This window comes from Chenopodium album, chromosome 10, assembly GCF_948465745.1.
Source record: "Chenopodium album chromosome 10, dcCheAlbu1.1, whole genome shotgun sequence".
Classification (NCBI taxonomy): Eukaryota; Viridiplantae; Streptophyta; class Magnoliopsida; order Caryophyllales; family Amaranthaceae; genus Chenopodium; species Chenopodium album.
The window spans coordinates 40,943,335-40,969,622 of NC_137843.1; the positions used below are offsets into that span (position 1 = coordinate 40,943,335).

Sequence of the window (26,288 nt, forward strand, 5' to 3'; positions counted from 1 at the left end):
TTCTGTGGTCCTCACCTACCCCTTGCTCACCATTTCACACTTGTTATTTGTTAATTTATTTTCTTTTTAATTTAATTTTTGAATTAAATTAAATTATAAAATGCCTTTTTTACCAACTCTCCTACATTGATGGGAGATTGGAATTTAAGGGTTCCTTTCCCTATAAACACCAATCATTTTGCATTAGGAAAGGGAACTTGAGTTGTGAACTTGAAAGGATCTCCATAAGCGAAAATACTTTTGCTCTAATACTCTTAGTACTTTTCGGCTAGCCCCGTCTAAGCATCGGGGTAGGGGCTATTCGAGTCGGTTCTCAAGGGTAAGAGCCGTCTGAGGCTTGCACGTGTGTGGAGCTTTAACCCTTTCAAGTAAGAGCTCGGATAGAGCGAAGCACGCGTCAAAGGTATTATCGTCTTTCCTCTTTCTCTTTCTTGGTTAGTTAATAAATTATGTGATTATTAATTAATATGCTTGTTTAGTTACTATAAGTTGTGTGCGGATTTTGGGGGGGGGGGGTTGTTCTGTGTGGTGTCGGACATCACGAAACCCAACAGCGGTATCGAGGCCGTGCTCATTTAATTAATGTAACTATTAATTACTTAAGGTGATTTAAATGGATTTAATTTTCTGGTGTTCCTTGCTAATTAGATTAGAAGCTTGTTTTAATTATTTTTATCCTCGTTTTACACTAATTTTTGCATCTGAACTCCGATTCTTACCCAAAAGTAGTGAATTTTGGGTGTAATCGACGTTCTAAATTGGTTTTTATCCTCTTTGAGAGTTGTCCAGAAGCCAAAATCCACCTTGAATTGTTATTTTCCAAGGGTTATTCGTTTTTGACAAAAAAATTTAAATCTTTATGTGTATGGTTACATCATTAATCTACTGCAATATTAAGCCCTTTTAAGCATGATTATAAAGTTATAATAGGTGCTTAATTTGGTTAGATCATTTTCACATAAACTTGTTACTTCGCATTCTAGCAAATTAATTGCTTTCAAGTGTGAATATTTATGGTGAATTTGTAATTTTGAAGCCCAAAAAATGTAAAATTTCCAATCCTTAATTGTTTATTTGGTTGAATCTTTACTTTCTAGATTCCATGTTGAACTATTTTGGATTTAATCATTTTACGAGTTGATTAAAGTCATAAAGTTTCAAACCTGTGATTGAAAATTAATTAATCGTCATATTGGAAGATGTGATTTTTCAAATATATACAAGTTAGTGTTGAAATTATTTTCATTGGATGATTGTTTTATTTTTCCAACCCCTTTTAATTTTTCAAAATATCATTATTAATTTATGTTTGGTTAAATTAATTGTGAGATTAGCCTTTCAATTTTGTAGCATCAAGTTGAACCAAAAATAATTTAAAGAATGGTTCTTTAATAAATTTGTGTTTGAGCACTAAAAAAAAATTTTGAATTTATTTAAGTTGTACTTGTTTTTGGGATTGTCCTTGGGCATAAAATCTCTCATAAAGGCATCGAGGTGGATAGGGAAAAGGTAGAGGTCATTGAGAACCTTCCTCCACCTACCAATGTGAGGGAAGTGAGATATTTTCTTGGCCATGCTGGGTTTTATCGACGTTTTATAAAAGATTTTTCTTTGATTGCCAAACCTCTCACATCCCTCTTGCAACACAATAAAGAATTTGTGTTTGATGATGATTGTCCAGAATCATTTTGTAGGTTGAAAGAAGCAGTTTGCACCACACCCATAGTCCAAGGACCGGATTAGTCTCTAACATTCGAATTCATGTGTGATGCAAGCGATGAGGCTATTAGATTGGTCCTTGGACAACGAAAAGGAAGGGAAACTTCATGTTATACATTACTTGTCCAAGACTCTCAACGATGCTCAATGCAATTATACCACTACCGAGAAGGAATTCTTGGCCGTCATCCATTCTTTTGACAAAATTTAGAACCCACCTCATTAGTTTTAGGACAATAGAGTACATCGACCACTTGGCTCTCAAGTATTTCATAAGAAAGAAGGAGGCCAAACCAAGGTTATTGAGATTGGTTTGGTCCTTCAAGATTTTGACTACGAAATAAGAGATAAAAAAGGGGCCGAGAACGTGGTGGCGGACCACCTTTCTAGGTTGGGCGGTGCAAGAATTCATGAAGACGGTTTGATGATAAAAGATGCTTATATGCTCTTGAGGTGAAGAAGGAACCATGGTATGTGGATATTGTGAACTATTTGGCTTGTAGTGCCACACCTCCGGACATCACTCCCCAACAACGTCGAAAGCTCAAGCACGAAGCCAAGAGATATATATTTGATGACCCTATTTTGTTGAAGAGAAGGGTTAATGGTTTACTGAGGAGATGCGTCCCTAACGACGAGGTTCAAAATGTCCTCCATGTGTGCCACTCTTCCCCTTGTGATGGGCATATAAGTACTCAAAAGACCGCCTCTAAAATGTTGCAATCTATGCTCTTTTGGCCTTCTTAATTTAAAGATTCTTGGCAATTTGTCAAGACTTGTGATAGGCGGCAAAGGACAGGGAACATATCTAGGAAGGACGAAATGACTCAAAATGCTATCGTTGAGCTCGAGGTTTTTGATGTATGGGCTATAGATTTCATGGGTCCCTTCATTTCTTCTCAAGGGAACAAGTACATCTTGGTAGCCGTAGATTATGTCTCTAAATGGGCGGAAATCGTGTCTTCTCCTACAAATGATTCCAAGGTGGTTGTCAATTTATTCAAGAAGGTGATCTTTCCAAGGTTTGGTGTCCCTAGGGCTATCATCAGTGATGGGGGTTGCATTTTAAGCATCACACCTAAACTAGACTTCTCTATAAGTATGGTGTATCTGAAAAGCAAGGGCTTGCTTACCACTCTCAAACGAGTGGTCAAGCGGAGATAACCAATAGGGAGTTCAAGGTCATCTTGGAGTAGACGGTGGCAAGAACAAGGAAAGATTGGTCCTCAAAGCTCATTAACTCTTTGTGGGCATATAGGACCGCTTTCAAGAGTCCAATAGGGACTAATCCCTATAAGCTTGTTTATGAAAAAAATTGTCATTTACCCGTAGAGATAGAGCACCGAACTCATTGGGCTATCAAGCAAATCAACTTTGATCTCCGTAGTGCGGGTGAGCAAAGACATTTAGAGATTTATGAGTTGGAAAAGTTGAGAATAAACGCCTATGATAATGCAAGCATGTACAATGCAAGGACCAAGGCTTGGCATGATGCCCAAATTATCAAGAAGGAATTTGTCATATGGCAAAAGGTTCTCTTATACAACTCTCGCTTGAAACTTTTCCCTGACAAGATTAGATCCAGATGGAGTGGGCCATTTGTCATTACAAAGGTGTTCCCTTATGGCGCTTAAAAGATCTCTAATAATGAGTACCCCCATTCAAGGTTAACGGTCAGTGCCTCAAGTCCTATTATGAATGACATTCCATTGATAAGCCACTCACGTATTCACTTCTCGATGTGCATTGTGCATATGATCCTCCTTGATTTAGCTCAAGGAGCGTCGAGCTAACGACGAAACCAAAAGCGCTTCCAGTAGGCAACCCTTGTTTCAAACACTTTTTCTACTTCTTTCCATCTCCTTGTATTATTTCGGTCTCATTTTTTTTATTTTGATTGATAGGTGGTTGGATTTTTTGGTCGAGAATTTTTCATTTTCAATGATAAGAGAAAAAAGGATTGAAATTAAAGAATTGAGAAATGTTAAAGACCTTGTGCGCGGGCGCGCATGCACGTGAGAACCCGCGCATAGGAATTTCTCAAGAAAAAAATCAAGGCAAGAGGTTTTGTACGTCCTGTGTGCGGGCGTACAGCCTGCCATGTGCGCTGGCGCACAGTCTGCCTGTGCGCGGGCGTGCAGCTCTTTGAGAACTCGCGCACAAGGGAGTGGAATTCCAGAATCGAGGCAAGAACTTTTGCGCGCCTTGTGTGCTGGCGCGGAGTTTCGTGCATGGGCGCACAGAATCCTTACACGGGCGCACAACGCTGGGATTCACGGGGCTTAAGTCTTTATTTTCGCCCGATTTTTTCTCATTTCACCAACCTAAAACTCGATTCTCCTTCTCTCTCCACACAAACTCAAACCCTAACTTCTCAAATTCTACTAATCTCATCCATAACTCACAATTTGTCTTAATCTTTCACCAAATCCATCACATTTCTTCACTCTTTTCACAAAATTCCTCACTTTCTCTCTCCAAAATACTCAATTTCGTGGTTGAAGTGGCTTGGTCAAAGGTGGGTGCTTGTGGGTGCTTGTGGATGTTTGTAGTTGAGTTCAAGCTTCTTTTTTGTGGTATAACTCTCAACTTTGTTACTTTGTTCTTCAATTTCACTAGATTATGCAAAGTTCTTGAGTTATTAAGCATGTTTTAGCTTAAGTATGGAATTTGTGTGATTTTGAATATTATTGTTTAGAATTGTTGGATTTTGTTGCATAATTGTGTGGTTTTGGAACATTGTTGTTGAAATTGATTGAATTTGATGCAATGTTCATGTAAAGTTGGTGTGGTTGTTGGAATGACTTGATATTAGTGACAAAATTGTGTAATTTTGGTCATTGTTGTTGGTATTGCTTGTTTAAGGTGCTATAATTGTGAGGTTTATTGTTGCTACTAACCTCATTTGTAGATTGATAAGTTGAATCTCAGTTTTGTTGTTTTTGAGGTTCAAACTTAGTTGGTTTGGAGGGTTGTGCTTCCTTCTATGGTCTTGGTTGTTTGTGGTGTTATCTGTGATATTTGTGTTTGATCAAAATGAGTGCTCAAAAAGGGAAATGGAAGAGTAGAAAAGAGCCTAGGTTGGTAATTGAAGAGCCTCAAGCTCAAGCTCAAACTCAAAAATCAAACAAAACCTCTTTCCCTTCCCGTCCTAAAATTTATCAACAAAAACAATACACCCTACCGAAAAGACCTAAGAAAATGCAAAATAAACCCTACAAGGCATTATTTTCAGCGTGCTATGGAGTCATTAGGGATAGATGAGGACCTTAGGTCTCTCATTGGAAACCTAGGGATGAGTGAGTTCATCAATCATCACTACCAAACATACAAAGAACTTATCTATGAATTCCTCGCTTCCTTCGAAAAAGAACCTTGTGGGCGTAATGATTTTCAAATCTCCTTCCAACTCTTCAATGATGGCCACACCATGGAACTTCGAGACTTCAACGCCTTGTTAGACTTACACCCCGATGCAGACCTTCTTGCTCCATCAACAAGGCTTTTCCCTGAGTACAACTTATTCAATTGGTGGAAAATAATTGTGGATATTCAAGAGTTCAGTACTTGGTACTAGGTGGCAAGCCAAATTATCAATCTAGTTCTCCGTATTCCTCACCGCCTTTTGGGATATGCGGTATTTAGCAAGCAAGATCTGAGCAAGCTCTCAAAGGAAGAGCTCTTTACCCTCTTGATCGCGACTAAGGAAGAGTTGAGAGGGTGGCTCAATATGGGTTATTGGTTTGTGCTATGTTATGAGGCGATCAAAATTGGCAACAAAACAGGTGAAATTGCTCTCGGTGGAATGTTAACAAGGATAGCCAAGAAGCTCGGGGTATGAGCGCTTCTTTCCTGCTTGGATTTAAGTTGGCAGCAAAAAGGATCTCTTCCTCGACATTGCCCAAATGAAGAGGTTGGGTTTCACTCTACCGACCGACGATGTTGTCAACTTCCATGATTGGTATGTCATACGCGACCGCTATTGCATCTTTTCAAACCCCAACCGAACTTCTTTAGGGTGGGATGCTAGGAATGTATGGAAGATTCCCCGCGATAATGGTGTGTTGCCTACTGCTTTGGGAGGAGCAAGGAACATGATAGTTGACAAGTAAGTAGAACAACAACAGCAACAACAATAATAGGTTCAATAGCAACATTAACAACAACAAAAACATCATCGACAACATCAACAAGGCAAGAGTAGCCTTGAGCAACAAATGATGGGCATGGAACTTGGCATTCAAAGCTTGCTTGAGAAACAACAAGGTATGTTTTTGCAAACTCAAACTCTTTATGGTGCGGCTGTGGAGAAAGGTGAGGTCCCCCCCGATCAATTATCCTTATTCGCCACCTCAGCAAGACCCGGTCCCTCAAAGGAGGGGATCACAACTTACTTGGCCCTATTGGCAAGGGCCATCTTCTCTTGGCGTCCCTCGGGTAGACTACCCGACGGAGACCAGGTACGATTATACTGCCCCGGACTGGTTTTCATATGATTTGATGGGGGATGAGAATGGCGATGGAGCCGGCCCTAGTGGCCACTTGCTCCCCCCTTCTTGATTGCCTTATTTTCCACTTTGCCCCCCTTTCCCATTGTTTTTATGTGTCTTTGTTTTAGAGTAGGGGGGGGAGGGGATGTAAGTTTCAAAGGGATGTTCTTGTGTAGTGTGGAGGAAGGTATAGTGGCATGCTAGTGTGGGGGGATTACACTAGGGGAGATGGAGATTGCATGGTTGGTTGGTTCGTTTGCGGTTTAGCCTATATTGATGTTGGTTGTTGTTATTTTTAATGATTTAGATGATAATTTTGATGATGATTTTTCATAATGATTTTGAGATTTTGGTGATGATTTTTCAATGATAATTTGACGAGTTTTGAGTGTTTGTGTAGACAATGATGCTCCTAAGGAGAAAATCCAAATTCCGGATAATCCAAGTTCCCTTGATCCAACTTTGTTGATAGCTTTTTGATTCTTCATTTTCTTTTTGTTTATAACTTTGATCTTTTTCATCGTTTACTAACTATTTCTTGTTTAGTTGTAGTTTCTTTCATTTTAGTTCACTCTCATTGTAGCTTGAAGTATGAAGACACAAGAGAAAGGCTAGGAGCAACTTAATCTCCGGAGACTTTGGTGAGATTGCTAGTTGTCATGTCTTCTAATCCAAGTGGCATTTGGTGAGACCTTACCTTGATTTCTTTCATTTTCTCTTGTGTGTATAGTGAATTTAGATTAGGATGGAGTTGATTGTTCGAGGTTGTATGCATTTTATTCCACGATAATCTGGTGATCGTTGGTATTGATGCCAAACGATCATTGTTTGTCGATTGGGAATTAATTATTTACTTGCCTCTTATTTCTTTACTCTTTCCTTTTGAAAAAACAATTAAAATTGAAAAAAGAAAAAAAAAGAGATCTTCGCTTTTTGTTCAAGACAAACCATGGAAGCTTTAATTGTTTCATTTTCACTTCAAGCATAATAAAAGTTTACTCGTGTGTTTGAATGTCTTGCTTCTTAAGTGCTATAAGTTTGCACGCTTCGGGATTGCCATTGCTTTACTCTAGGATAGGTTCATGCTAAGGTATTCGGTTTAGAACTCGTATGGCACATCGAACCCAAATGCACATGTTTATGGTAAGAAGGTGTTTCTCTCATTAGGGGATTTGAAGCCCTAGAGGTAGTTTTTGTAACCTGATGTGAGTTTCTGACACGGGTTAAACCTAGGTCGTTGATTTCTAGATTCCACGATCAAAACAAAATTTATAAAACCAAATCCATCCCTAAGTATAGGGGTAAGTTCGGGTCGAGCCCAAAGGAATGTGGTAAATGCTAAAGTCTCTAGTTAAGCTATTCCGAAACCTAGGTGAGGGTTGGTCTAGAAAACTAAACAACGCAAATTAAACGAATACAAGAATGATATAAAGGATGCTAGGGAATTAGGATCCACATGCACTCATGACAATCACACTAATTGGGAAGGAAATCGACCAAGCATACAATGTGAGGGAAAGCAACAAATGAAACAAAATCACTCAAAGAGCTATTTCCCAGGGTCAAGCTAGATGTCTCTACAAATGACTTCAAAGGATAATCGCAAAATAAGATCAATCGATAATAATAGCTTCCAAATCAATTTTTCGTATCAATGAAAACTATTATGTAATCTAGCTTGATATTTAAGGTTGATCACTCCTCAAGATATCAAACACATGCACAAATTTCACCAACTGACAGGGTAAAGTCGTATCACCTAATCAAAAGAAATACCTAAATCCTCTAACTAAAGTAGATAGGGAAGTAGGGTCGAATCCACAGGGAAACTGGTCTTTCTACTCCTAATTAATTAATATAGTCTAAATTATTAAAGTAACCAATTTGTTGTTTTTAATGTGAAACTATTCTACGGAGATTAAGTTTAGGGAGAAAATCAGATATAAGAAGGCCTAGGGTCACAGGTTCACCAATAATTAATATTTCGGGATAAGACATAACGATCGATCAATCAACATTGCACAAATAACATGATTAACAGGCTCTCGCAATTTATTAACCAACATAGATCTAACAGGCTCTCGCAATTTACTAGATCTAAGTCCCTATTGAAAATAGCCTTTAATATCGAATTAACAACTGCTCGATTCATCAATTCAATATTGCTAAACATTCACAATCAAATTACATCTGCTCGATTCATAATCTAATTGCAAAGAATTAAAACAATTCAATAAGAAATTATCATGCAAAGTCAATAATCAATAATAATAAATTACCCCTTCATATTAATTATGGATCCCCATAAACCCTAGAATTAAACTACTCGGACATAATCAAAACTAAACAAAGCATAATAATTAAACAAGACATAACAGAAAACGGAAAGAGTAAAATACTGAGATTAATTAAAGGAGAAATCGTACCAAGACGGCGGAATTACAAGAGTGTGAGGAGCAAGGAAAGAAAATAAAATCTAGAGAGAGAAAGTTAAGTAGAGAGAAGGGAGAGAAAAAAAAACTAAAACTAGAGTAATAATAATGATAAGAGAGAGATCCTAATCTTTCCTAATAGAATTACATTAATACTAAGCAAGAGTTAACGCTAAAACAAAACAAAACGGAAGGCTAATCGTCTCTGAGGAACGACACGGGCCCGGTCGGGCAAGGGCTCGCCCGACCGGGCCCGCCTTTTTCTCCCCAAAAGCTTTCTCGCGCCTGGCCGGGCGCGTGCACCGGGCGCATGTTGACTTGGCCCGCCCGACCGGGCGCGCCTCCGGGCGGAGAGAGTGGACTTGGGCGATGCTCATGGGCTTCGAAATCTCCAACTCTTGGGCCTCCGAACTTGGCCCAAGTCCTCAAATCTTCATAACCGAGCCCTTAATCACCGATTTGATCCCTCCAATCGGCCTTGGGCTATCGAAAGCGGTCGCGGTCTTCCAATACTTGTAGATGCTCCTCGAAAAACCCGGGAAATTGCTCCAAGTACGCAAATTCCTACAAAACTCAAGCAAAACTACCAAAGCACTGGAAAACACAAATTAGTAATAAAAGTGGCTCGTAGGAGCCAAAAACACTACTAATTACGACCAAGGGACGGGGATAAATATATATATAAAATGAACACATCACCAACCAATTTAATCACAATGATGATCAATCAAAATCCCCTAATTAGCCATGAATTATCACTCATACATGCTTCACCCTATCCCTAACAATTAATCTACTCACTACACATTGCAAATTTGAATAGCAAAACTAATCTAATCACAAATTTCATCATCAACATTGTATTCAAAATATGCTCAAACTTATCAAAAATCAAATCAAACAAACAACAAGTAATTCAATCAAATTCAAGAATCAACATGAAATTGCATTAAAAATTAAAGAATTCTTACAAAACTTTGATCAAAATCAAAGAGGAATGAAGATCAAAATGTAGCAATCATCAATTACCAAGTTTCTCTCTTTAAAATCTAAGAGCAAAATTTCCAAAATCTTGAACTTCTCTCTCTAAAATTCTAAGCAAAATCTCACCAAAAACTAACTCTAATTCTTCTCTCATGATTCTCCCTCTAGAAAATGAAAGAATTCTATATATAGTAAAACTAACAATGGAAGAATTAGTTGAACGCCCAAAAAGAACTAAAAATGGCGCGGCCTCTCATCCTATTGCACGACCGCTAAAAAATTGGTACGGCATAAGGGAAGAGGAGGTGCGCGGCCGCACCTCACACCTGCGCAGGCGCGCATAGGGCCTGCGCGCCCACTCCTCACTCGTGCCTGCCCGTGCCTTGGAGCAGGACACTTCCCTCTTGTGCGCCCGTTGATGCTCCCGTGCGCTCCACTTGATACATGTTGGGGGAGGCAGTCACTAGAGGCCTTCACGGTGGGTTCAACACCAACTTTGATGTCCACGCGGCATGAGAACGCGGCCTTGAAGACTTTGGCTTTTGCACTCCCTTACTTTTGAGCTTCAAAGGGAAGAACCGGGTTGCATCCTAAGCTTTGTATGCCCCGAGAGAACGCCAATGAGCTTCTCGAACATCACCATTCTCCTAAAAACAAAGAAAATAAAACAAGTAAAGGAGAAAAAGGCAAAATAAACTAAGAAATGCAATAAAATGAGAAAACAACTAAGGAAAACACAAACTAGAGGAAATACAAATAAAAGTAAAGAAAAAGAGATAAAAGAGATACAAAAGCAATGAAAAATCATCCGAAAAGAAGCTAAATGAGTGTCATAAATGACACTCATCAAACTCTCCCAAGCTAGACTTTTGCTCGTCGTCGAGCAAAAGAAAGCAAGAAGAAAGAGGATGAAAGACTTATTCAAACCAAGGAAAGGGAAGAAAGAGATAAGAATGTACACTAAGACTGATGAGTGTCATTTAAGGAACTCATTTAGCTTCTTTTAGGATGATTTTTCATTGTTTTTACATCTCTTTTATCTCCTTTTCTCTAGTTTTACTTGTATTTTCTCTATTTTGCATTTCTTTAGTTGCTTTCTTACTTTCTTGCTTTTCTTAGTCTATTTTGCATTTTCTTCTTTACTTGTTTGCTTTTCTTTGATTTTAGGAAGTTGGTGATGTTCGAGAAGCTCATTGGTGTTCTCTTGGGGTATTCAAGGCCAAAGATGCGTCTCGGTCTCCCACTTGAAGCTCAAAAGTAAAGGAGTGCAAGAGTCAAGTTTTTAAGGATGCGCCCTCATACTGCGTGGACATGAAGAGGCGGTATTGAACCCACAGTAATGGCTCTTAGGACTACCACTATCAACATGCATCATCCGGAGCTCACGGGGTCACTTTTGAGCGCACAAAAGGGAATGCCCTGCTCTCATGGCGCGACCGTGCGCGTAGGAGGAGCGGCCGCGCAGGTGCATGGCGCGACCGCGGCTCTTTCTCTTCCCTGTTTCCGTACCCATTTTTTTGCGGCCACGCTAAGGAGTGAGAGGCCGCGCCTTTTGAGGTCTCTTTTGGACGTCTAACTAACTTCTTCTAAGTTAGCTTTACTATATATAGATTTCCTTCATTTCTAGAGGGGGGATATAAAAGAAGTTTTAGACATAATTTTGATCTTAATTTTAGCTTAGTTGAGAGTTTCTCTCTCTAGTTTTAGTGTTAGTTTAGGAGTAGATTTAGAGAGAGAAAGTGAGAGATTTCAATGGTGATTTGAGAGATTGATGATACAAGGGTGACAATTGTGTTGAAGTTCTTCTCTACAATCAATGAGGATTTCTAACTCTATCTCATTTTATTGCTTTGTTTAATTTCATGTTTGTTTGGTTTGATTTTGATGTTTGATCTTGATTAGTGTAAATGCTCTTTATATTTTGTTGATTCTTGATTTCTTAATTGTTTGTTGATTAGATGATGATTCTTGAGTAGTTCTTTGGCTAAGAATTGGGTGAAACTTGTATGATTGATTGATTGTGATTAATTGGGGAATTGTGTTGATTGATTGTTGAGATTAAAGTGATTAATGTAAGTTTGCATGTGTGTAATTCGATTAGGCCTTGCGAATTATGCTAGATTGCATTGTGATTGCTAAAGACACGACCAATTGATTTAGGAATTGCAATTATCTATTGGTTTGGATTGTGATTCTCTTAGTTTGTTATTCGTAGAGACATCTAGCTTAACGATTAGGAGATAGCTCTTTGATTCCAATTGATACCCTATCATTAGTCTTCACAACCATCGATTGGCATGTTTGTCCTAAGTTGTTGCAATTGTCATGATTACTTGTTGATCCCCATTTCTAGTGTTTTATTTGTTTTATTCTTTGTTTGTTAGTTGTTAGTTTTACCTCTTTATCCTTGACTTCGACCTAGCTTTGGCATTTATTGAAAGCACTTGAGCATAACCGTTCCTTTGGGTTTGACCCTTGACTTACCTCTATACTTGTATTTAGGTTTGTTAAGTGTTTATAAATTTAGTTTGACTTAGGGAGGATTAGTCAATGACCTAGTTTTCCCCTCGTCAAAGACTCACTTTCGTAGGAATCACGGTTATTTTAAGCTACAACAAGCCCTTTAAACCCAAAGTCGCCAATGAGGACGAGTGAGGTCTCTTAAGGGTATCCTAAGAGTTTGACCCATAACTCTTGAGAGTAAAAATGAGGCAAAATCATTGAAAGAGAGTAAAATCAAAAATTCAAACAACTAGCTTTTGACATGGACTTTTACAAATGATCAAATGCAAGTGAATAAACAACTTTCTATACAATAAGGGTATGCATGTTCCAAGATATCCAAGGTTAATTGAAACATATGATATGCTAAGCATAGAGGACTAATGAGGCACAATTCACCTTTGTCCCAAACAATCTTACCGCGTTCTCCCAACTAGCTTCAAATCCACCTTTAGTGAGCATCTCAATGATTCCTCGTAGAAACCGGAAAAGGAAGAGTTTTAAGGCTACCCGACATCTCGACTATTGCATACCGCTATATAGGCTTGACCTACATCTCCCTCCACTGACTTATGACTCAACAACAAAGGTCAAAAGGTCTTGAAAAGGGTTGTAATGTAAGGGCGAAAAGGGTGAAGGTAGGCTAAAATTTGAAATTTGGTGGTATACCTAAATTGTGAAGCAAAGATTGACCAAATCTCAACACCAAAACCAAGTAATCACAAAACAAAAACACCAATACCCCCAAGCTTATTCAAAGCCAAAATCACAATCATATATACAAAAAGCGTAAGATTATCATGGATGAACACATCTTTATAGACATGGATTCCATTTTGAATTTCATGGCCTTAAGCCACTTCTTGAGTTGGTACTTACCAAAGCTTGCTTGTAGGGTATGGCTTCCATTCATTCCAATAGGAAATTTTAGAATTTACCTTTTCTTAGAATTTTAATAAACTGTTTGTTTTGATCCTAAGCAACCTACAATAGGTATAAGCAACAATAAAATTATTCTCTTCAACTCTTTGAGGCCTTTCATTCAAATGGGACGATAGAAGCCTCGCTAGTTGAATTAGCTTGCTTCGACACATGATCTATCAATTAAGCTGATTTCATGCACCCTCATCTCTGATGTGGTGTTATCCACATCCATTTGTTGCTCGTCTCGAATCTCTTCGAGATCTAATTTTACTCCCACTTGGCTTTACAGGTAGAGATTTCTTTTTATAAAGACATTATCGCGAGCAACAAACACTTTGTTATCTACGCAATTGTAGGAATAATACCTCTTAGTTTCCACGGGGAAAACCCATGAAGAACTATTTATTTGATTTAGGGTGCATTATGTCATCTTTGTAAACATTTTACATTGATTTCATAACCCTTAATCCTGCTTAGAAAAGACAACTTTTGGAAGATTTCATATTCATAACTCTTATGACGTATTTTCAATTGCTTGGGTTGAATTTCTGTTTAATATAAACGCAATTGTTGTTCTAATGTATATCCTAAAATCGATATTTGTAAATCATTAAAATTAATCTAGGATCGAACCATGGCTAGAAAAGTTTGATTCCTTCTTTCAACACACATTTTAATTGTTGTATTCCTGGAATGTGAATTAATTCAACAATTCCCTTTAGATGATCATTAATTTTGTGTTAAATATTTATCACAACAATCATATTGTGGTGTTAAATTGTTCATCTCAAACTGATTTTACATTTCATTCTTAAACTCTTGAACTTTTCAATGATTCCAAGCTTTACTTCATTAAGTAATTATGGACATATTTACTTAAATCATTAGAAAAAGCAGTAAAATAGTTCAATCTCTTTGCCAACTTTGAACTTATTGGTCCACACACATCATATCTATGAGTTCCAAAAGGTCATTTTAGCTCTTTCACCCTTTCAACTAAAAGGAGACTTGGTTATTTCACCTTAAAAGCATGACTTTTAATTCTCAAGTGATTCATTATCAAATAAAAATAAGAGTTCATCCAATTGTAATCTTTGGATGTGCAAATGGTTTATGTGACCTAACCGTACTTTGTTGTAAGTAAGTTTGTCTTAAATCATCTAATTGTGCTTTTGTGATCTACTTATATCAATAACATAAAACAAAATTAACTCATATCTAGCATAAATGAAAACAATTTATCACCTTAGTCATGGATCAACACTTGTCCAAGCCAAGTAAAAATAATCAGTATCTCAACAAGAAAACCGAAATATTGTCTCATCAAAATTTGGAAATGTCTAAAATCATCATAAAATTCTGAAATTAAAAACTATGAAGCTATCTCTGGCCTCTCGAACACTTCTAGTGCACCTTCAAGCTTCACTTCCATGCTAGCCTCACTTCCATGCTAGCCTCACTCCCATGCTAGCCTCACTTCTTTGCAGCTTCTGCACAACATTAATAATGTTAAGCATTGCAACTTGGTATCTTATACCTAAGTGAAAGTTAAAATGATTATAACATAATACCTGAGGTTGATGCTCCATTCTTCTTGAGGAAGTCAAGATATTTGTGGCAATTGCGCTTCCAATGCCCCTTCTTCTTGCAGTAAAAGCATTCACTTTCATCTGCAGCTTTGGCCTTTGGAGTCGCCTTAGGCTTTTCAGGAGCCTTGGAAACTTTCTTTCCCTTGCCCTTAGCCTTTTGCCCCTTCTTCTTAAACCCCTTTCCCTTTTGAACCATAAGAACCTCTTTCTTAGGTTCCTTAGGGATTTTCTTTTTTGCACTAACCAACATAGCATGCAACTCATTCATAGACTTTTCAGCTTTAGACATTTTAAAAATCATAATAAATTGGTTGAAAGTTTCTGGAAGTGAGTAAAGAATGATGTCTGTTGCCAACTCATCATTGTATGGGTGCCCCAGTTTTTCCATATTTTGAATAAGGCCGATCATTTTGAAAACATGATCATGAACTGTGGTACCCTTCTCCATCTAACAATCCTGAATCTCTTGATGGAGCTCGTACCGTTCAGCTCTAGCCTGTTTCTTAAACAAAGCTTTGAGTTCTTATATGATAATATACGCCTCATGGTCCTCAAAACTCTTTTGAAGACTAGGATCCATAGTAATAATAAAGCAAGTGATAGGCACAGCCCTGTCAAGTGCTTCCTTGCGTTTACGGACTTCTGCCGCTGTAGCATCTTCTACCAAAGGTCCTGGCAATGGGGGGTCAATGACATCCTCTCTACCTTCTGATTTCAGAACAAGTCTAAGCATCCTTTCCCAATTGGAAAAGTTATCTCCTGTCAACCTATCCTTCTCAAGGAATAGTCGTAGATTGTAAATGTTGTTGTCATTGTTACGGCTACCCATCTATGTCAAGAATAAGGAAAAGTTTAATAATTATGTTTAATTAAAAATTAAAGTACCATGCATAAACGAATTATGTAGGTAACTTTAAAAGCACTTTATTCAATATTAAATGATCCCAAATGAATTTTAAGTGATTCCAAGACCCTTTATATGTGTAACAGTTGACCGGACTAAGGCCCTACCATCAAGCATTACATTTCAAGGTGAGTAAAACAACTCTTGTAATTCTTAGTTGAAAAATTAACCATCACATGTTTAATTATTACCCTTTGCTTCAAGGTTCTAAATTCTTTAGGTAACCTTGTTAAGCACAACCAATTAAATACGTAGAACGTGATCTACCCCAAATTACATAAGATAACAAGTGACACTCTGCTGAGGCCGACCCATCACTCATGATCGAAGGATTGTTAGGTATGTAATTGGAAAAGCAATCTCAATATTACTGGGCCCTAGATTTATTATGTTGTGATTATTTAGTGAACTCTAGCGCATCATCAATCAACATAAATAAAATCTGACATGCATAATCTACTAGTGCAATAAAACATGACATAGTATGGCCCTTTAATCGTAAGAAACTAGAAATGAATATGCTCCCACTTGAACTATCATGGATCTCCATCCACCTTGCTTCTTTGGGCCTTAATTCATGGGCTTCTTTAGACTAAACTATTTTAAATATAACTAATCTATTTACTTTAAATAAAAGTTACAAAAATACTTGACGGTTCGCAAACCGTATTTAGATTACAAAAATACATCACGATGTGCAAATCGTATTTAGAATCTTTGGGCCATACTAGTCTATATATAGCAACATAATATCATATATTATATAAAAATGTCATATAATAAATCACTCAACATGCTTGTCTAAACTACAACATTGAATGTTCATAATTAAGGCAACGCCATTTCCTAAAATATCTCATATTTTTTAAATCATAATTAGATAATATCGTATATTATTCATGACCAATTATACAATATCATATATTTTAATTTCGGCATGAGATAGAATCAAATCATATTTTAATCTAGAAAGATAAATCGTATTTAATGTTCCATGATTATCCTTACAAATTTAGGAGATTCTATCCTAATTATTAGTCAATCAAATAATTTTAAAATCAATTATATCCTAATTTAATTATGGGATAATCACTTATTTAATTCAATTATTATCCTTTTGGAATATGCTCAGAATACCGTAACAAATATTATCCAAAATTAAACACTTTAATTACAGAAAATCTCCAAATTTAACAACTTTAAATATGGATAATATCAAATAAATCAACTTTTGAAATATTTGATTTTATCCCAAAACAAAGATTTTTTTTCAAATCAACTAATTTTATCCCAAAATAAATCGAAATTTATCTTGAAATATTTTTAAAAAAACAAAATAATTTTTTTTTTGAAATCCGTGCGCCACCCACGCTGGCCACCGTGGTTGGCTAGCCGAAGCTAGCAAATGCTGCTAGGGCAGTAGTGTGGCAGCAGCACTGCCGTAGCTACAGGCCACCGTGCGCAGCCAGACAAGGCTAGCCACGGTGGTTGGCCACCTTATGGTAGCCACTACCGCATCTTGCAGCAACAACAATAACATCACAACCGTAGTAGTAGCCGTACAATGCTTGCACGCTTCTATCGACAACCACCGGACCTCCTGCCCTCTCTTTCCTCCCTCGCAGACTGCCACCTGGTCGGCAGCCACCATGGTTGCGACACCCAGCAGCGGCTTCCGACCTTAAATAATAGTTTTTTTTTTGTTTTTTTGATTTAATTTAATTAAAATAACTTTTAACAAAATTAAATTAAATTAGTCCAAAAATTAAAATTAAATCGCATTCAATTCTAAAGTTAAGGTTCATCATAAAATTAATCCCAATTTAATTCTAACTTTTAAAATTAAATTGATGATCGTACACAAAACATTTTATGCATAAATCAATCCGATTAAAATTATGAAATATGAATCAAATCGAATCAAATAAAAAATCTAGCACAAAATCATATTTTAGGGCTATGAATTTTCGAAAATCGGAAAGTTAGGGTTAGGGTTAGGGTGTTCGAATTTTCGAACAATTTAGGGCTAAAATTCGGTCCTCTTCATGGCTATTTGAGCATAATTAAATCACATATAATCAATTCTAAAAGTTTGATCACATTAATATAATAATCGAACCATAATTTAATTAATTTCTCCCTCTAAATTGATTATAAAATTAAGAACATGGACTTCAAATAATCATATTATTATCATCAAGCGTGTCCATGTAAGAGGCTAACTGATACCACTGTAGGAGTTTATAGGTACTGTATGCAGAATAACATTAATCACATTCATAAGCACCTATCCCAAGATCGCATGCATAACACACAAGACATATAATCATACCTTTGAAGCATGATCTCCACGAAGCAATTCGACTGGCAAATCAAGGAAAGGATAGAGCCCCAAGCGTTGCTCCTCTATTTAGTGCACACGACTCGAACGAGTCGTCCACCAATACTAGATTGGTCGAGTGAAGGGGAATACAACGATCACTACCTTTGATAGACAACCGACCACCGCACGAACCACTACTACCACAAACACACCACCGGCACCGAGGGGATGAGAGAGATGTAAGAGAGAGAGTATGAGAGGGGTTAGGTTTTGTGATTGCTAATAAGGGTTTGATCTTACTGATCATGAATTGTTATGCTCAAACCCTAAGTACCTAGTCTATATATAATCCCTATTATAATTAGACTAGGTTACGAAGCCCAAACTCCTCCATACTACTCCATATGGCCGGCCATACTAGAGGAGGAGGCCCATCATGGGCCTCGTCCTCTCGTGCTCGATCTAGGCCCTTTGTGTGACCTTATAGGATCCGTCCAATTGGGCTTTGGCCTATTTTACTAGTCCAAAGATCCTTAGTACCTCTAGCTATGATATAAAGACGACCCAAATGTATGAACTTAATTATCTCCATAATTTGATCCATTTATTTATCTAGTAATTGCACATGACGAAGTCATAAATCCTTCACTTTACCCTTTTCGCCCATACATTACAACCCTTTCCAAGACCTTTTGACCTTTTTGGTTGAGTCACAAGTCGGTGGAGGGAGATGTGAGTCGAGCCTATGAAGCAGTTTGCATAGTCAAGATGTCGAGTAGCCTTAGAATCTCTTCTTTTCCGGTTCCTTTGAGGAATCATTGAGATACCCACTAGAGGTGGATTTGAAACTAGTAGGGAGAACGCGGTAAGATTATTTGGGATGATGGTGAATTGTAACTTATTAGTTCTCTATGCTTAGCATATTTTATGTTTCAATCAACCTTGGATATCTTGGAACGTGCACTCCCTTTTTAGTTTAGAAATAATTGCATTCATTTGTGCTTGTTTATTTACAAAAGTCCATTCATGAACATTTATGTTCTTTTATTTTCTTTTGGTTTCTTTTTCATGCTTTGCCTTGTTTGTTTGGTTTGAGAGAGTTGTGGGTTAGCCTCTTAGGAAACCGTCACGAGACCTCACTCGTCCACATTGGCGACTTTAGGGTTTTAGGGGCTTATTATAGCTAAAAACAACCGTAATTCCTACGAAAGTGAGTTAGTGTATATTCTTGTCTCCTCTCTTCTTCTATTATTTGTTAGAATAAGCTCATCATTTTTCCCTTACTTGTTTATATTTTGCTTGAGGATGAGCAAAAGTTAAGCTTGGGGGTATATGATGTCTGCCATTTATGGCACTCATTTGATGAGTATTTAGATTTTTTTTTATCTTCTTTTCATAGCTTTCTTTCTTAATAAATGCTTAGTTTAATGCATTTTCTCCTTAGTTTCCCTTTTCTCTCTTATTTTGTGTATTTAAGGTTTTTCTAGTGTTTTCTCCTTTATTACTCCTCTTTTTGTGGTTTTAGGTATTATACGAGGTTCAGGTCTTGATATTGGTGGCCTGCTAAGTTGAAAGATGCATTTGGAGCAAGCTTATAGCATTGGGAAAGCTCAAGATGCAAGAAACTGGATGCTCTAAGTTCTAGCTCTTGCGCTCTCAAGTCGCGCTCTCATGAAATCACGGTGTTTAACCCATTGTCAAGTCCATTTGAATCTTCCATGCTTAGTGACTATCATGAAGACCTTGCGAGCGCTCAAAAAGAATCACTGGCGAGCACACGAAGAATCGAAGAAACCCGGAAGAGCGCGAGCGCGCAGCCCATACGCACGGCCGTGCAGAGCACCTGCACGGGCGCACAACCCTGCGCACAAGCGCTCTTCCCTGGTTTCGAGGTTCGCTCTTTTCGTTTCCGCGACCCCTCATAAATACCTATTTTAACCCGATTTTTGTAGAAAGTTTTTAGACATATTTTTTATTATAATTTTAGCTTAGTTGAGAGTTTTCTCTCTCTAGTTTATGGTTAGTTTAGGAGTAGATTGAGAGAGAGAAAGTGAGAGATTTCAATGGAGATTTGGGAGATTGATGATACAAGCGTGACAATTGTATTGAAGATCTTCTCTATTATCAATGAGCGTTTCTAACTCTATCTCATCTTATTGCTTTGTTTAGATTCGTGTTTGTTTGATTTGGTTTTGGTGATTGATCTTGATTAGTGTAGGGAATGAAAATAGAAATCCTCCCCACTGGAGTTGCCAAATAACTATAGGGATATTTCAAGCATCCTACACTTGAGCCCCATTGTGATCATACACTTAAGTATGGTAGCGTCCAAAGGGAAGTAAGCTGAAGCAAAAGAGTCGCCAACAAGTTTTAGGAACTTGTAAGCCGTTCACAGGGTGAAGGTTACACCCCTTCACGATCCATGAGATCGCTAACTCCATAGTGGTCTTGAACCATGACTGGATATTCGGGGATGAAGGTACAAATTCAACCTAAAAGAGATTGAACTTGCCCTAAAAATAGGCCTCTACTTTATTCTTCTCATATTCATGTGCGCGCGCTTTTTTACTAACATACAATCAATATATTAATCCTAAACCTGTTTAATCTATGTTGGTTGAATATTAATGCACAAACAAAACTATTATTGGCGATCACTTGAGTTAAAATCACATTAGCCTAAAAAAAATTATTCATTATCTTATTAAGCGTGATTTGAAGTACAAATTCCCTTTAAACCTGCAAGAGAGAGCGTGACCAAGCAATAATAATAATAATAATATATCAAGCAACATATAAATTATTATACAACAAATCATTATCACCATAAAAAATCTCAATAAAGCATAATAATATTAGCAAGATCCTAGGCATGATACTAATATGATTAATAATAAACCCTAGCATGTCACTAAGCAATAAAAATCAAATCTTTAGCCCTAGCATAATACTAACATGATAAAAGAAATAGGAAGCAACCTAATCATGATACTAGAAAGCAATAAAAGACATCCTAACATGCTACCAGGAATAAAAATAATCTAAGCATGCTTTATAAAGATATAGAGCAATAAAATTACTCACTTTGTTGCCTCGTATCTCTTTCTATCAAAACAATACACACGTTAGTAACTTCAGTAAAATATTAAACCAAACAATTAATTTAAATAATTAAAATAGGGATTTAGGACCAAATCCTCAGAAATTATCAACCTTTTACGTCTAAGGCGAAGGCAACTTCGAGCTTGGGTAGCGGCGTCTAGGACTCGTGAATGCGGTATTGTATTTTGAAAAAGGGAAGGCTTAGAAAGAGGGAGAAAGAACAAGCTTTAGCTTAAAGAGATAAAGAATTAGATGGTTGTTGGAAATTGTTGGTGATTGTTGATTGAAAACGGGGAAATAACACCCCTATTTATGGAGAAAACATCCGAAATGCTTGAAGAAGAGTCAGAATTTGACTCGAAATAAAATAGACTCTATCACGACGCGATAGAGCTACTGCGATGTGATAGGGCTATCGTTACACGACAGTCCCTATCGCGACGCGATGGCTCGATCAGGATAAAATGCCTGTACGGAGTCCTTTTCCCATTATAATTAGGTAATTAGACTCCGTAATTATCTTAATTAAAATAAGTTTTATCTTTTAAAACACTTGTTTTTTTTTCAAATTAAATTCTTCATCTTTTCTAAATAATATAAAAATATAATTATTAATCCTAACTCTATTAGAATTTAAAATAACCTTATAGATTAATTTAGAAAATTAAAGTAATTCCTAATAACTTTAGGAATGATAATTAATGGGCCCTCCACTTGATCATTGGGCCATATAAAATTATTTTGAGCCCAATTTAGCATTTTGGCCATAACTTCCTCATTATTCATCAGAATTGGGCTTATAATATATCGTTGGAAAACTCTTTTCAAGCCCTATCCAACTACACTATTATTGGACCCATATCATGTACCAAAATAAATTATACGGTGCATTCTCCATAATAAGGTACTAAAAGAAATATTTTTGAAAACAGAAAGAAGTATTTTTATTATAAAACAGGTGCATCACGAGACTCTTCCACATTTCACCTCCCTCGATAATCAAATGACGTGAAAGATATTCATCATTGGGTTTGGTTTTGGGGAGACATAATCAGGTGTCTATAGAAGCCCTCACTTTGACCGAGTTTGGAGAAACGTAAGTTTCGAAAACAAAAGTCAAAGTAGCGATAGGGACGAAGAATGATTCAGAACGTTCTGCGATCCTAAATCATTCTTGTGACGCCGATACCTGCAAATTAGCATTAGTTAAACAGATGAAAGAGTTAAGAAATGCGTATCTTGCACCGTCGAGTACACATCTCTAGGGTAACCGATTTTTCTGCATTTATCATGACCTTCCTCAAGCAAGGGGAATATCGCTGAAGACCGATCCGCTTGTAGCTGTCTTCAATTTTTGTTGTGACAGTCCTCCGCAAGCTAGGGAACACCATCGAAGATTGCTCCTCTTGTAGCGATCTTCTGTTTTTGATGCTTTACTTGAATGCATGCTTTGGAGGTGGTGACAATCCTCTTTTTCTTTAGGAACAATTGTCAACACAACTCTTGAATGATGAGCAACATTTCGGTTTAGGGAAAGTTGTCAATGTCGCGTAACAATCTGTCCTAGAAAATGTTGAAACGATAATCCGCATCTCGGTAAATTTGCTAAAATCCGATTTTGGGAAATGTTGTCAATACTGCATAACAATCCGTCATAAGAACCTTGCTACGATCGACAATCCACGTTTTAGAACATAACTCTTGAAAGCAATCCGCCTTGGAAATTTGCCAATGGTATGAGACAATCTTTTTAGGAGAATATTGCCACCATCGACAATCCGCGTCTTGGAACATTTGCAAAAAAGAGTTGACCGACAATCCATCTCGGGAAAATTTACTGAAATGAATGACAATCCACATTTGAATAACCTTTGCCGAAATATTAAGTTGAATAAAGACCTACGACAATCCTTTGGGAAATTTTGCCATAGAGAGCTTGGTGTATGACAATCTAATCTTGGAAAAATTTCCAAGGAGTTGATGACAATCCGAACTTTGAAAAAACTTGCCAAACGGAGAAGGAGCACGACAATCCACACTTGGAAACATTGCAGTTTGAGATGACAATCCAATCTTGGAAAAATTGTCGAAGATTTGATGAATGTATGATAATCCGAACTTAGAAAAACATGCCAAAATAGAGGAGTACGACAATCCACGCTTGGAAACATTGTCAAAGGTGACAATCTAATCTTGGAAAAATTATCGTTGAAGAAGATGCTCGACAATTCACTCTTGGAAACATTGTCAGTTTGAGATGACAATCCAATCTCGGAAAAATTGTCGTTTAAAGAAGATGTTGTTGGCCTTTTCTTGGCCCTGCAAAAGAGATCAAATTTTTCCAAAGGACCTTGACAGTTGATTTGTTTAAGGTTGACTTAAGGTTTGGTGTTACTTGACTCATTGTGTAAGACTTAACATTTTGCTTGACTCGATGTGTAACTCGACGTACTCAAATCGACTCGATGTGATAACCCGACATGACTCAAAGTGTACATGACTCGTGTTCATAGACTTAACTCGATGTGATGACACGATATGAATCAAAGTGTACATGACTCGTGTGCGCATTGTATTGTGATTGTGCTATGTAACTCAAAATGCATAAAAACAAAAAATATTCTGTCATTTTTGTGGAGGGTACCGACTTTCTCTCAAAAAAGAAAGACGTGAAAAGAAATAAGTGAAGTATTGGATTTCCTTAAAAGGAAAGAAGATGCGAAGAATTGAATCAAGTGATGATGCATGTTGAATGAGCTTAATCAAATATGTGTTAATGTTGTCTCTCATGATGCAAGGATTGTAGCATCCTAGGCTATCTCAATTGTTGACTCGATGATGAAAGTATTTGGATAACTTAGGTACGGAGGCTAAGTAGTTCATACTTTGTGATGCAATGATGATTGATTTTGATATGACAAGGCGTGCTTCAAAGTTATGTTAAGATTTCATGACAAAGGTTCCTAAGGGAAGGTTTATTATTTGGTCATGTATCTGTGATGTGTGTGAAAGTGACACTAAGTTAGGCCGCAAAGGCTAAGTGTGTGGAAATATATTTTGTGAAGAGCCAAATAATGGTGACTTTTGGGTTGGATACGCTAATGATGTAGGGATCAAGCCCTCAAGTCTAGCTCTAAGTGGATAGGGATGAGCATTGGAGATTCCTTGATATGATCATGCATGAATGTAAATATGTATGTAAATGCATTTTATTACGGCCGCACCCCAATGTGAGGTTGCCTACGTATCCGTTAGGAATCAGGCCGAACGTAGCTCTAGCCGAACCTCGCATAAGTGTGTGTATACCTCAAAGAGGTCTTTTGAAGGGTTGTAACGGGATTAGGCTAAAGGTTGAAGAAGAAAAGATAAAGGCTCAAGACCCTAGATAAGCCCCCAAGGTGAGAAACCTTGCTTTTGAACCTTTGTATTTGTATGCTTGAGGTTTCATACTATTAAACTTTTTTTCTTTTTGCTTTTGCATTTTTTATATTCGAATCTCTCTTGATAAGTGTTGGAAATCTCAATCATGCAGTCTATCACTCACTTGGCATTCATGTTTCTCAGGCACGGTATCAAGCACCCGATAAGAGACGCAATCTGAGACGTGTTCATATCAAAGACATGTTCGTATCAAAGACATTGGAGCACTTTCGCTTTTGCACACTTTTATTGCCTTTTTGCTTATTTGAATTTTTGAAATTTTGAGATCTAGGTAAAATCACTCAAGCTTTTGTATTTTTGAAAATTACACAAATTGCACACCATCCCATCCCATCCCAAGGTTAGGTAGATGTGGGTTGAAGAAAGAAAGGTCTATCATTTGACGAGGCTCAAAGTGGTGTATCAAGAACGGATTGCATTTTTGAAGGGTGAAAGGTGATATGATATGGCTATAAGGGGTGCCTCGAATCATTAGTATACGCTATGCTTAGTTCGGCGAATATTTTTTTTATTTTTTTTTATTTTTTTTTAATGCAATGCAATGATCATATGAAATAAAGAAATGCTCATTTTATTAAAGAAAAAAGAAAAACATATGGAATAAATCTAAGGAAAACAAAAGGTGTCTATGCTAGACTTATTGGGGAAGGGAAAATCAAAAAGAAGAAAAGAAGTCACTGTAAGGAGGGTATGCCCATCGTAGGGGATCCTTCTCCTTAAATGCCCATGGCCCTTTAAAAGACTAGGACTTTACACTTGTTAGGGTGTATTAGGATTTGAATTCCTGACTGTTTGGGGACCTTGAATTAGAATTGATCTTATCATCACGCTTTTTTATAAGAAACAAGTAGCAGTCGCCAATTAGTTTTAGGAAAACTCATAAACCTCGTTCATGCCTTTCTCCCAAATAGAGTTCAAGGGATATTTAGCACAAATCGTAAGTTTACCCATGCCCAAATTGGTTTATATGAACCAAAAATGAGTTCGGGAGCGAGGGTAACAAGATAATGTTCCCTTTAGGGGGGAATCGCTATCCTAGCCCTAGTACGGCCTCTACTAGCTCTTCCTATTTCACAATTTCATCACCAAACAATATATGCAACGTGATACCTAAAAACTAAGTTAGTTGATTTTATTTACACGCGTTAATCACGTAGGAATTACATTGTAAAATTCGTTATTCTTATTTAATCAATATTTGTGAAAGAACAATAAATAAACAAGATTCGCCTTGGCTTAAGTGATTAATCAACGATAAATTTATTCTATTCTTTGTTTAACGCAAGATACTATGTGGAATTAATTAATTAAAAGTTCGTTTAAAGTGATCAAACAACACTAATTAATTATTAAAAGTTATTTAAACAAGAAAATAAAGGTGATTGATCTAAGTGCTCGGGAATTTACCACTTCTCCGTGCTAGATCTTCGTTTAGAACACTTATGGAGTCCTTCTTGTTCAAGAACCTCCACCGTAGTAAGAAGTATTGAGGGGGTGAGTGTTTTGGACAAGAGGGTTTGATAGTACACAAGTTCACAAAGTTTCAGGTTAATTTTTTGTCTCTTTGAGCCTCATATTAAGCCTCTATTTATAGGGAATGGATGCGTTCAGGGTTTCGAACGTTCTGCCGCAGCAGGTGTCACGCGCATCTGAATGGGTTGCGTGCGACATCCCAGCGCAAGTAATTTAGATGCGCTGCTATGGGTAGCGTAACGGATCGTCTTGCACGCGTTATTATGGTAAGATTCAATTTTATATTTTTATGAAATTCTGAATCTTCCGGGAGCACATCACTAGCGGTTGCACTGGGTGTCACGCGCAACTGTTTAAGTTGCGCTCGCCAGACCAGCGCGACTCATTGAGATGCGTGCGAATTTC

At 37.3% G+C, this 26,288-nt stretch overlaps 1 protein-coding gene across 1 annotated transcript; it reads left to right on the top strand.

Moving 5' to 3' along the window:
• Positions 1–2,541: 2,541 nt before the first annotated feature.
• Positions 2,542–3,353, top strand: LOC145565203 (uncharacterized). The gene is made up of 2 exons (XM_081625277.1): positions 2,542–2,741; positions 2,978–3,353. Exons 1-2 carry the CDS (start codon positions 2,542–2,544, stop codon positions 3,351–3,353), a joined length of 576 nt encoding a protein of 191 aa, XP_081481403.1.
• The last annotated feature ends 22,935 nt before the right edge of the window (positions 3,354–26,288 follow it).

Bases quoted from the DNA above. Each gene is read 5' to 3' on its own strand.
- LOC145565203 (XM_081625277.1), top strand. From the start codon at position 2,542: ATGACTCAAAATGCTATCGTTGAGCTCGAGGTTTTTGATGTATGGGCT. The intron at 2,742-2,977 runs GTTTGGTGTCCC...GTGGGCATATAG, and splicing joins AAGAAGGTGATCTTTCCAAG to GACCGCTTTCAAGAGTCCAA.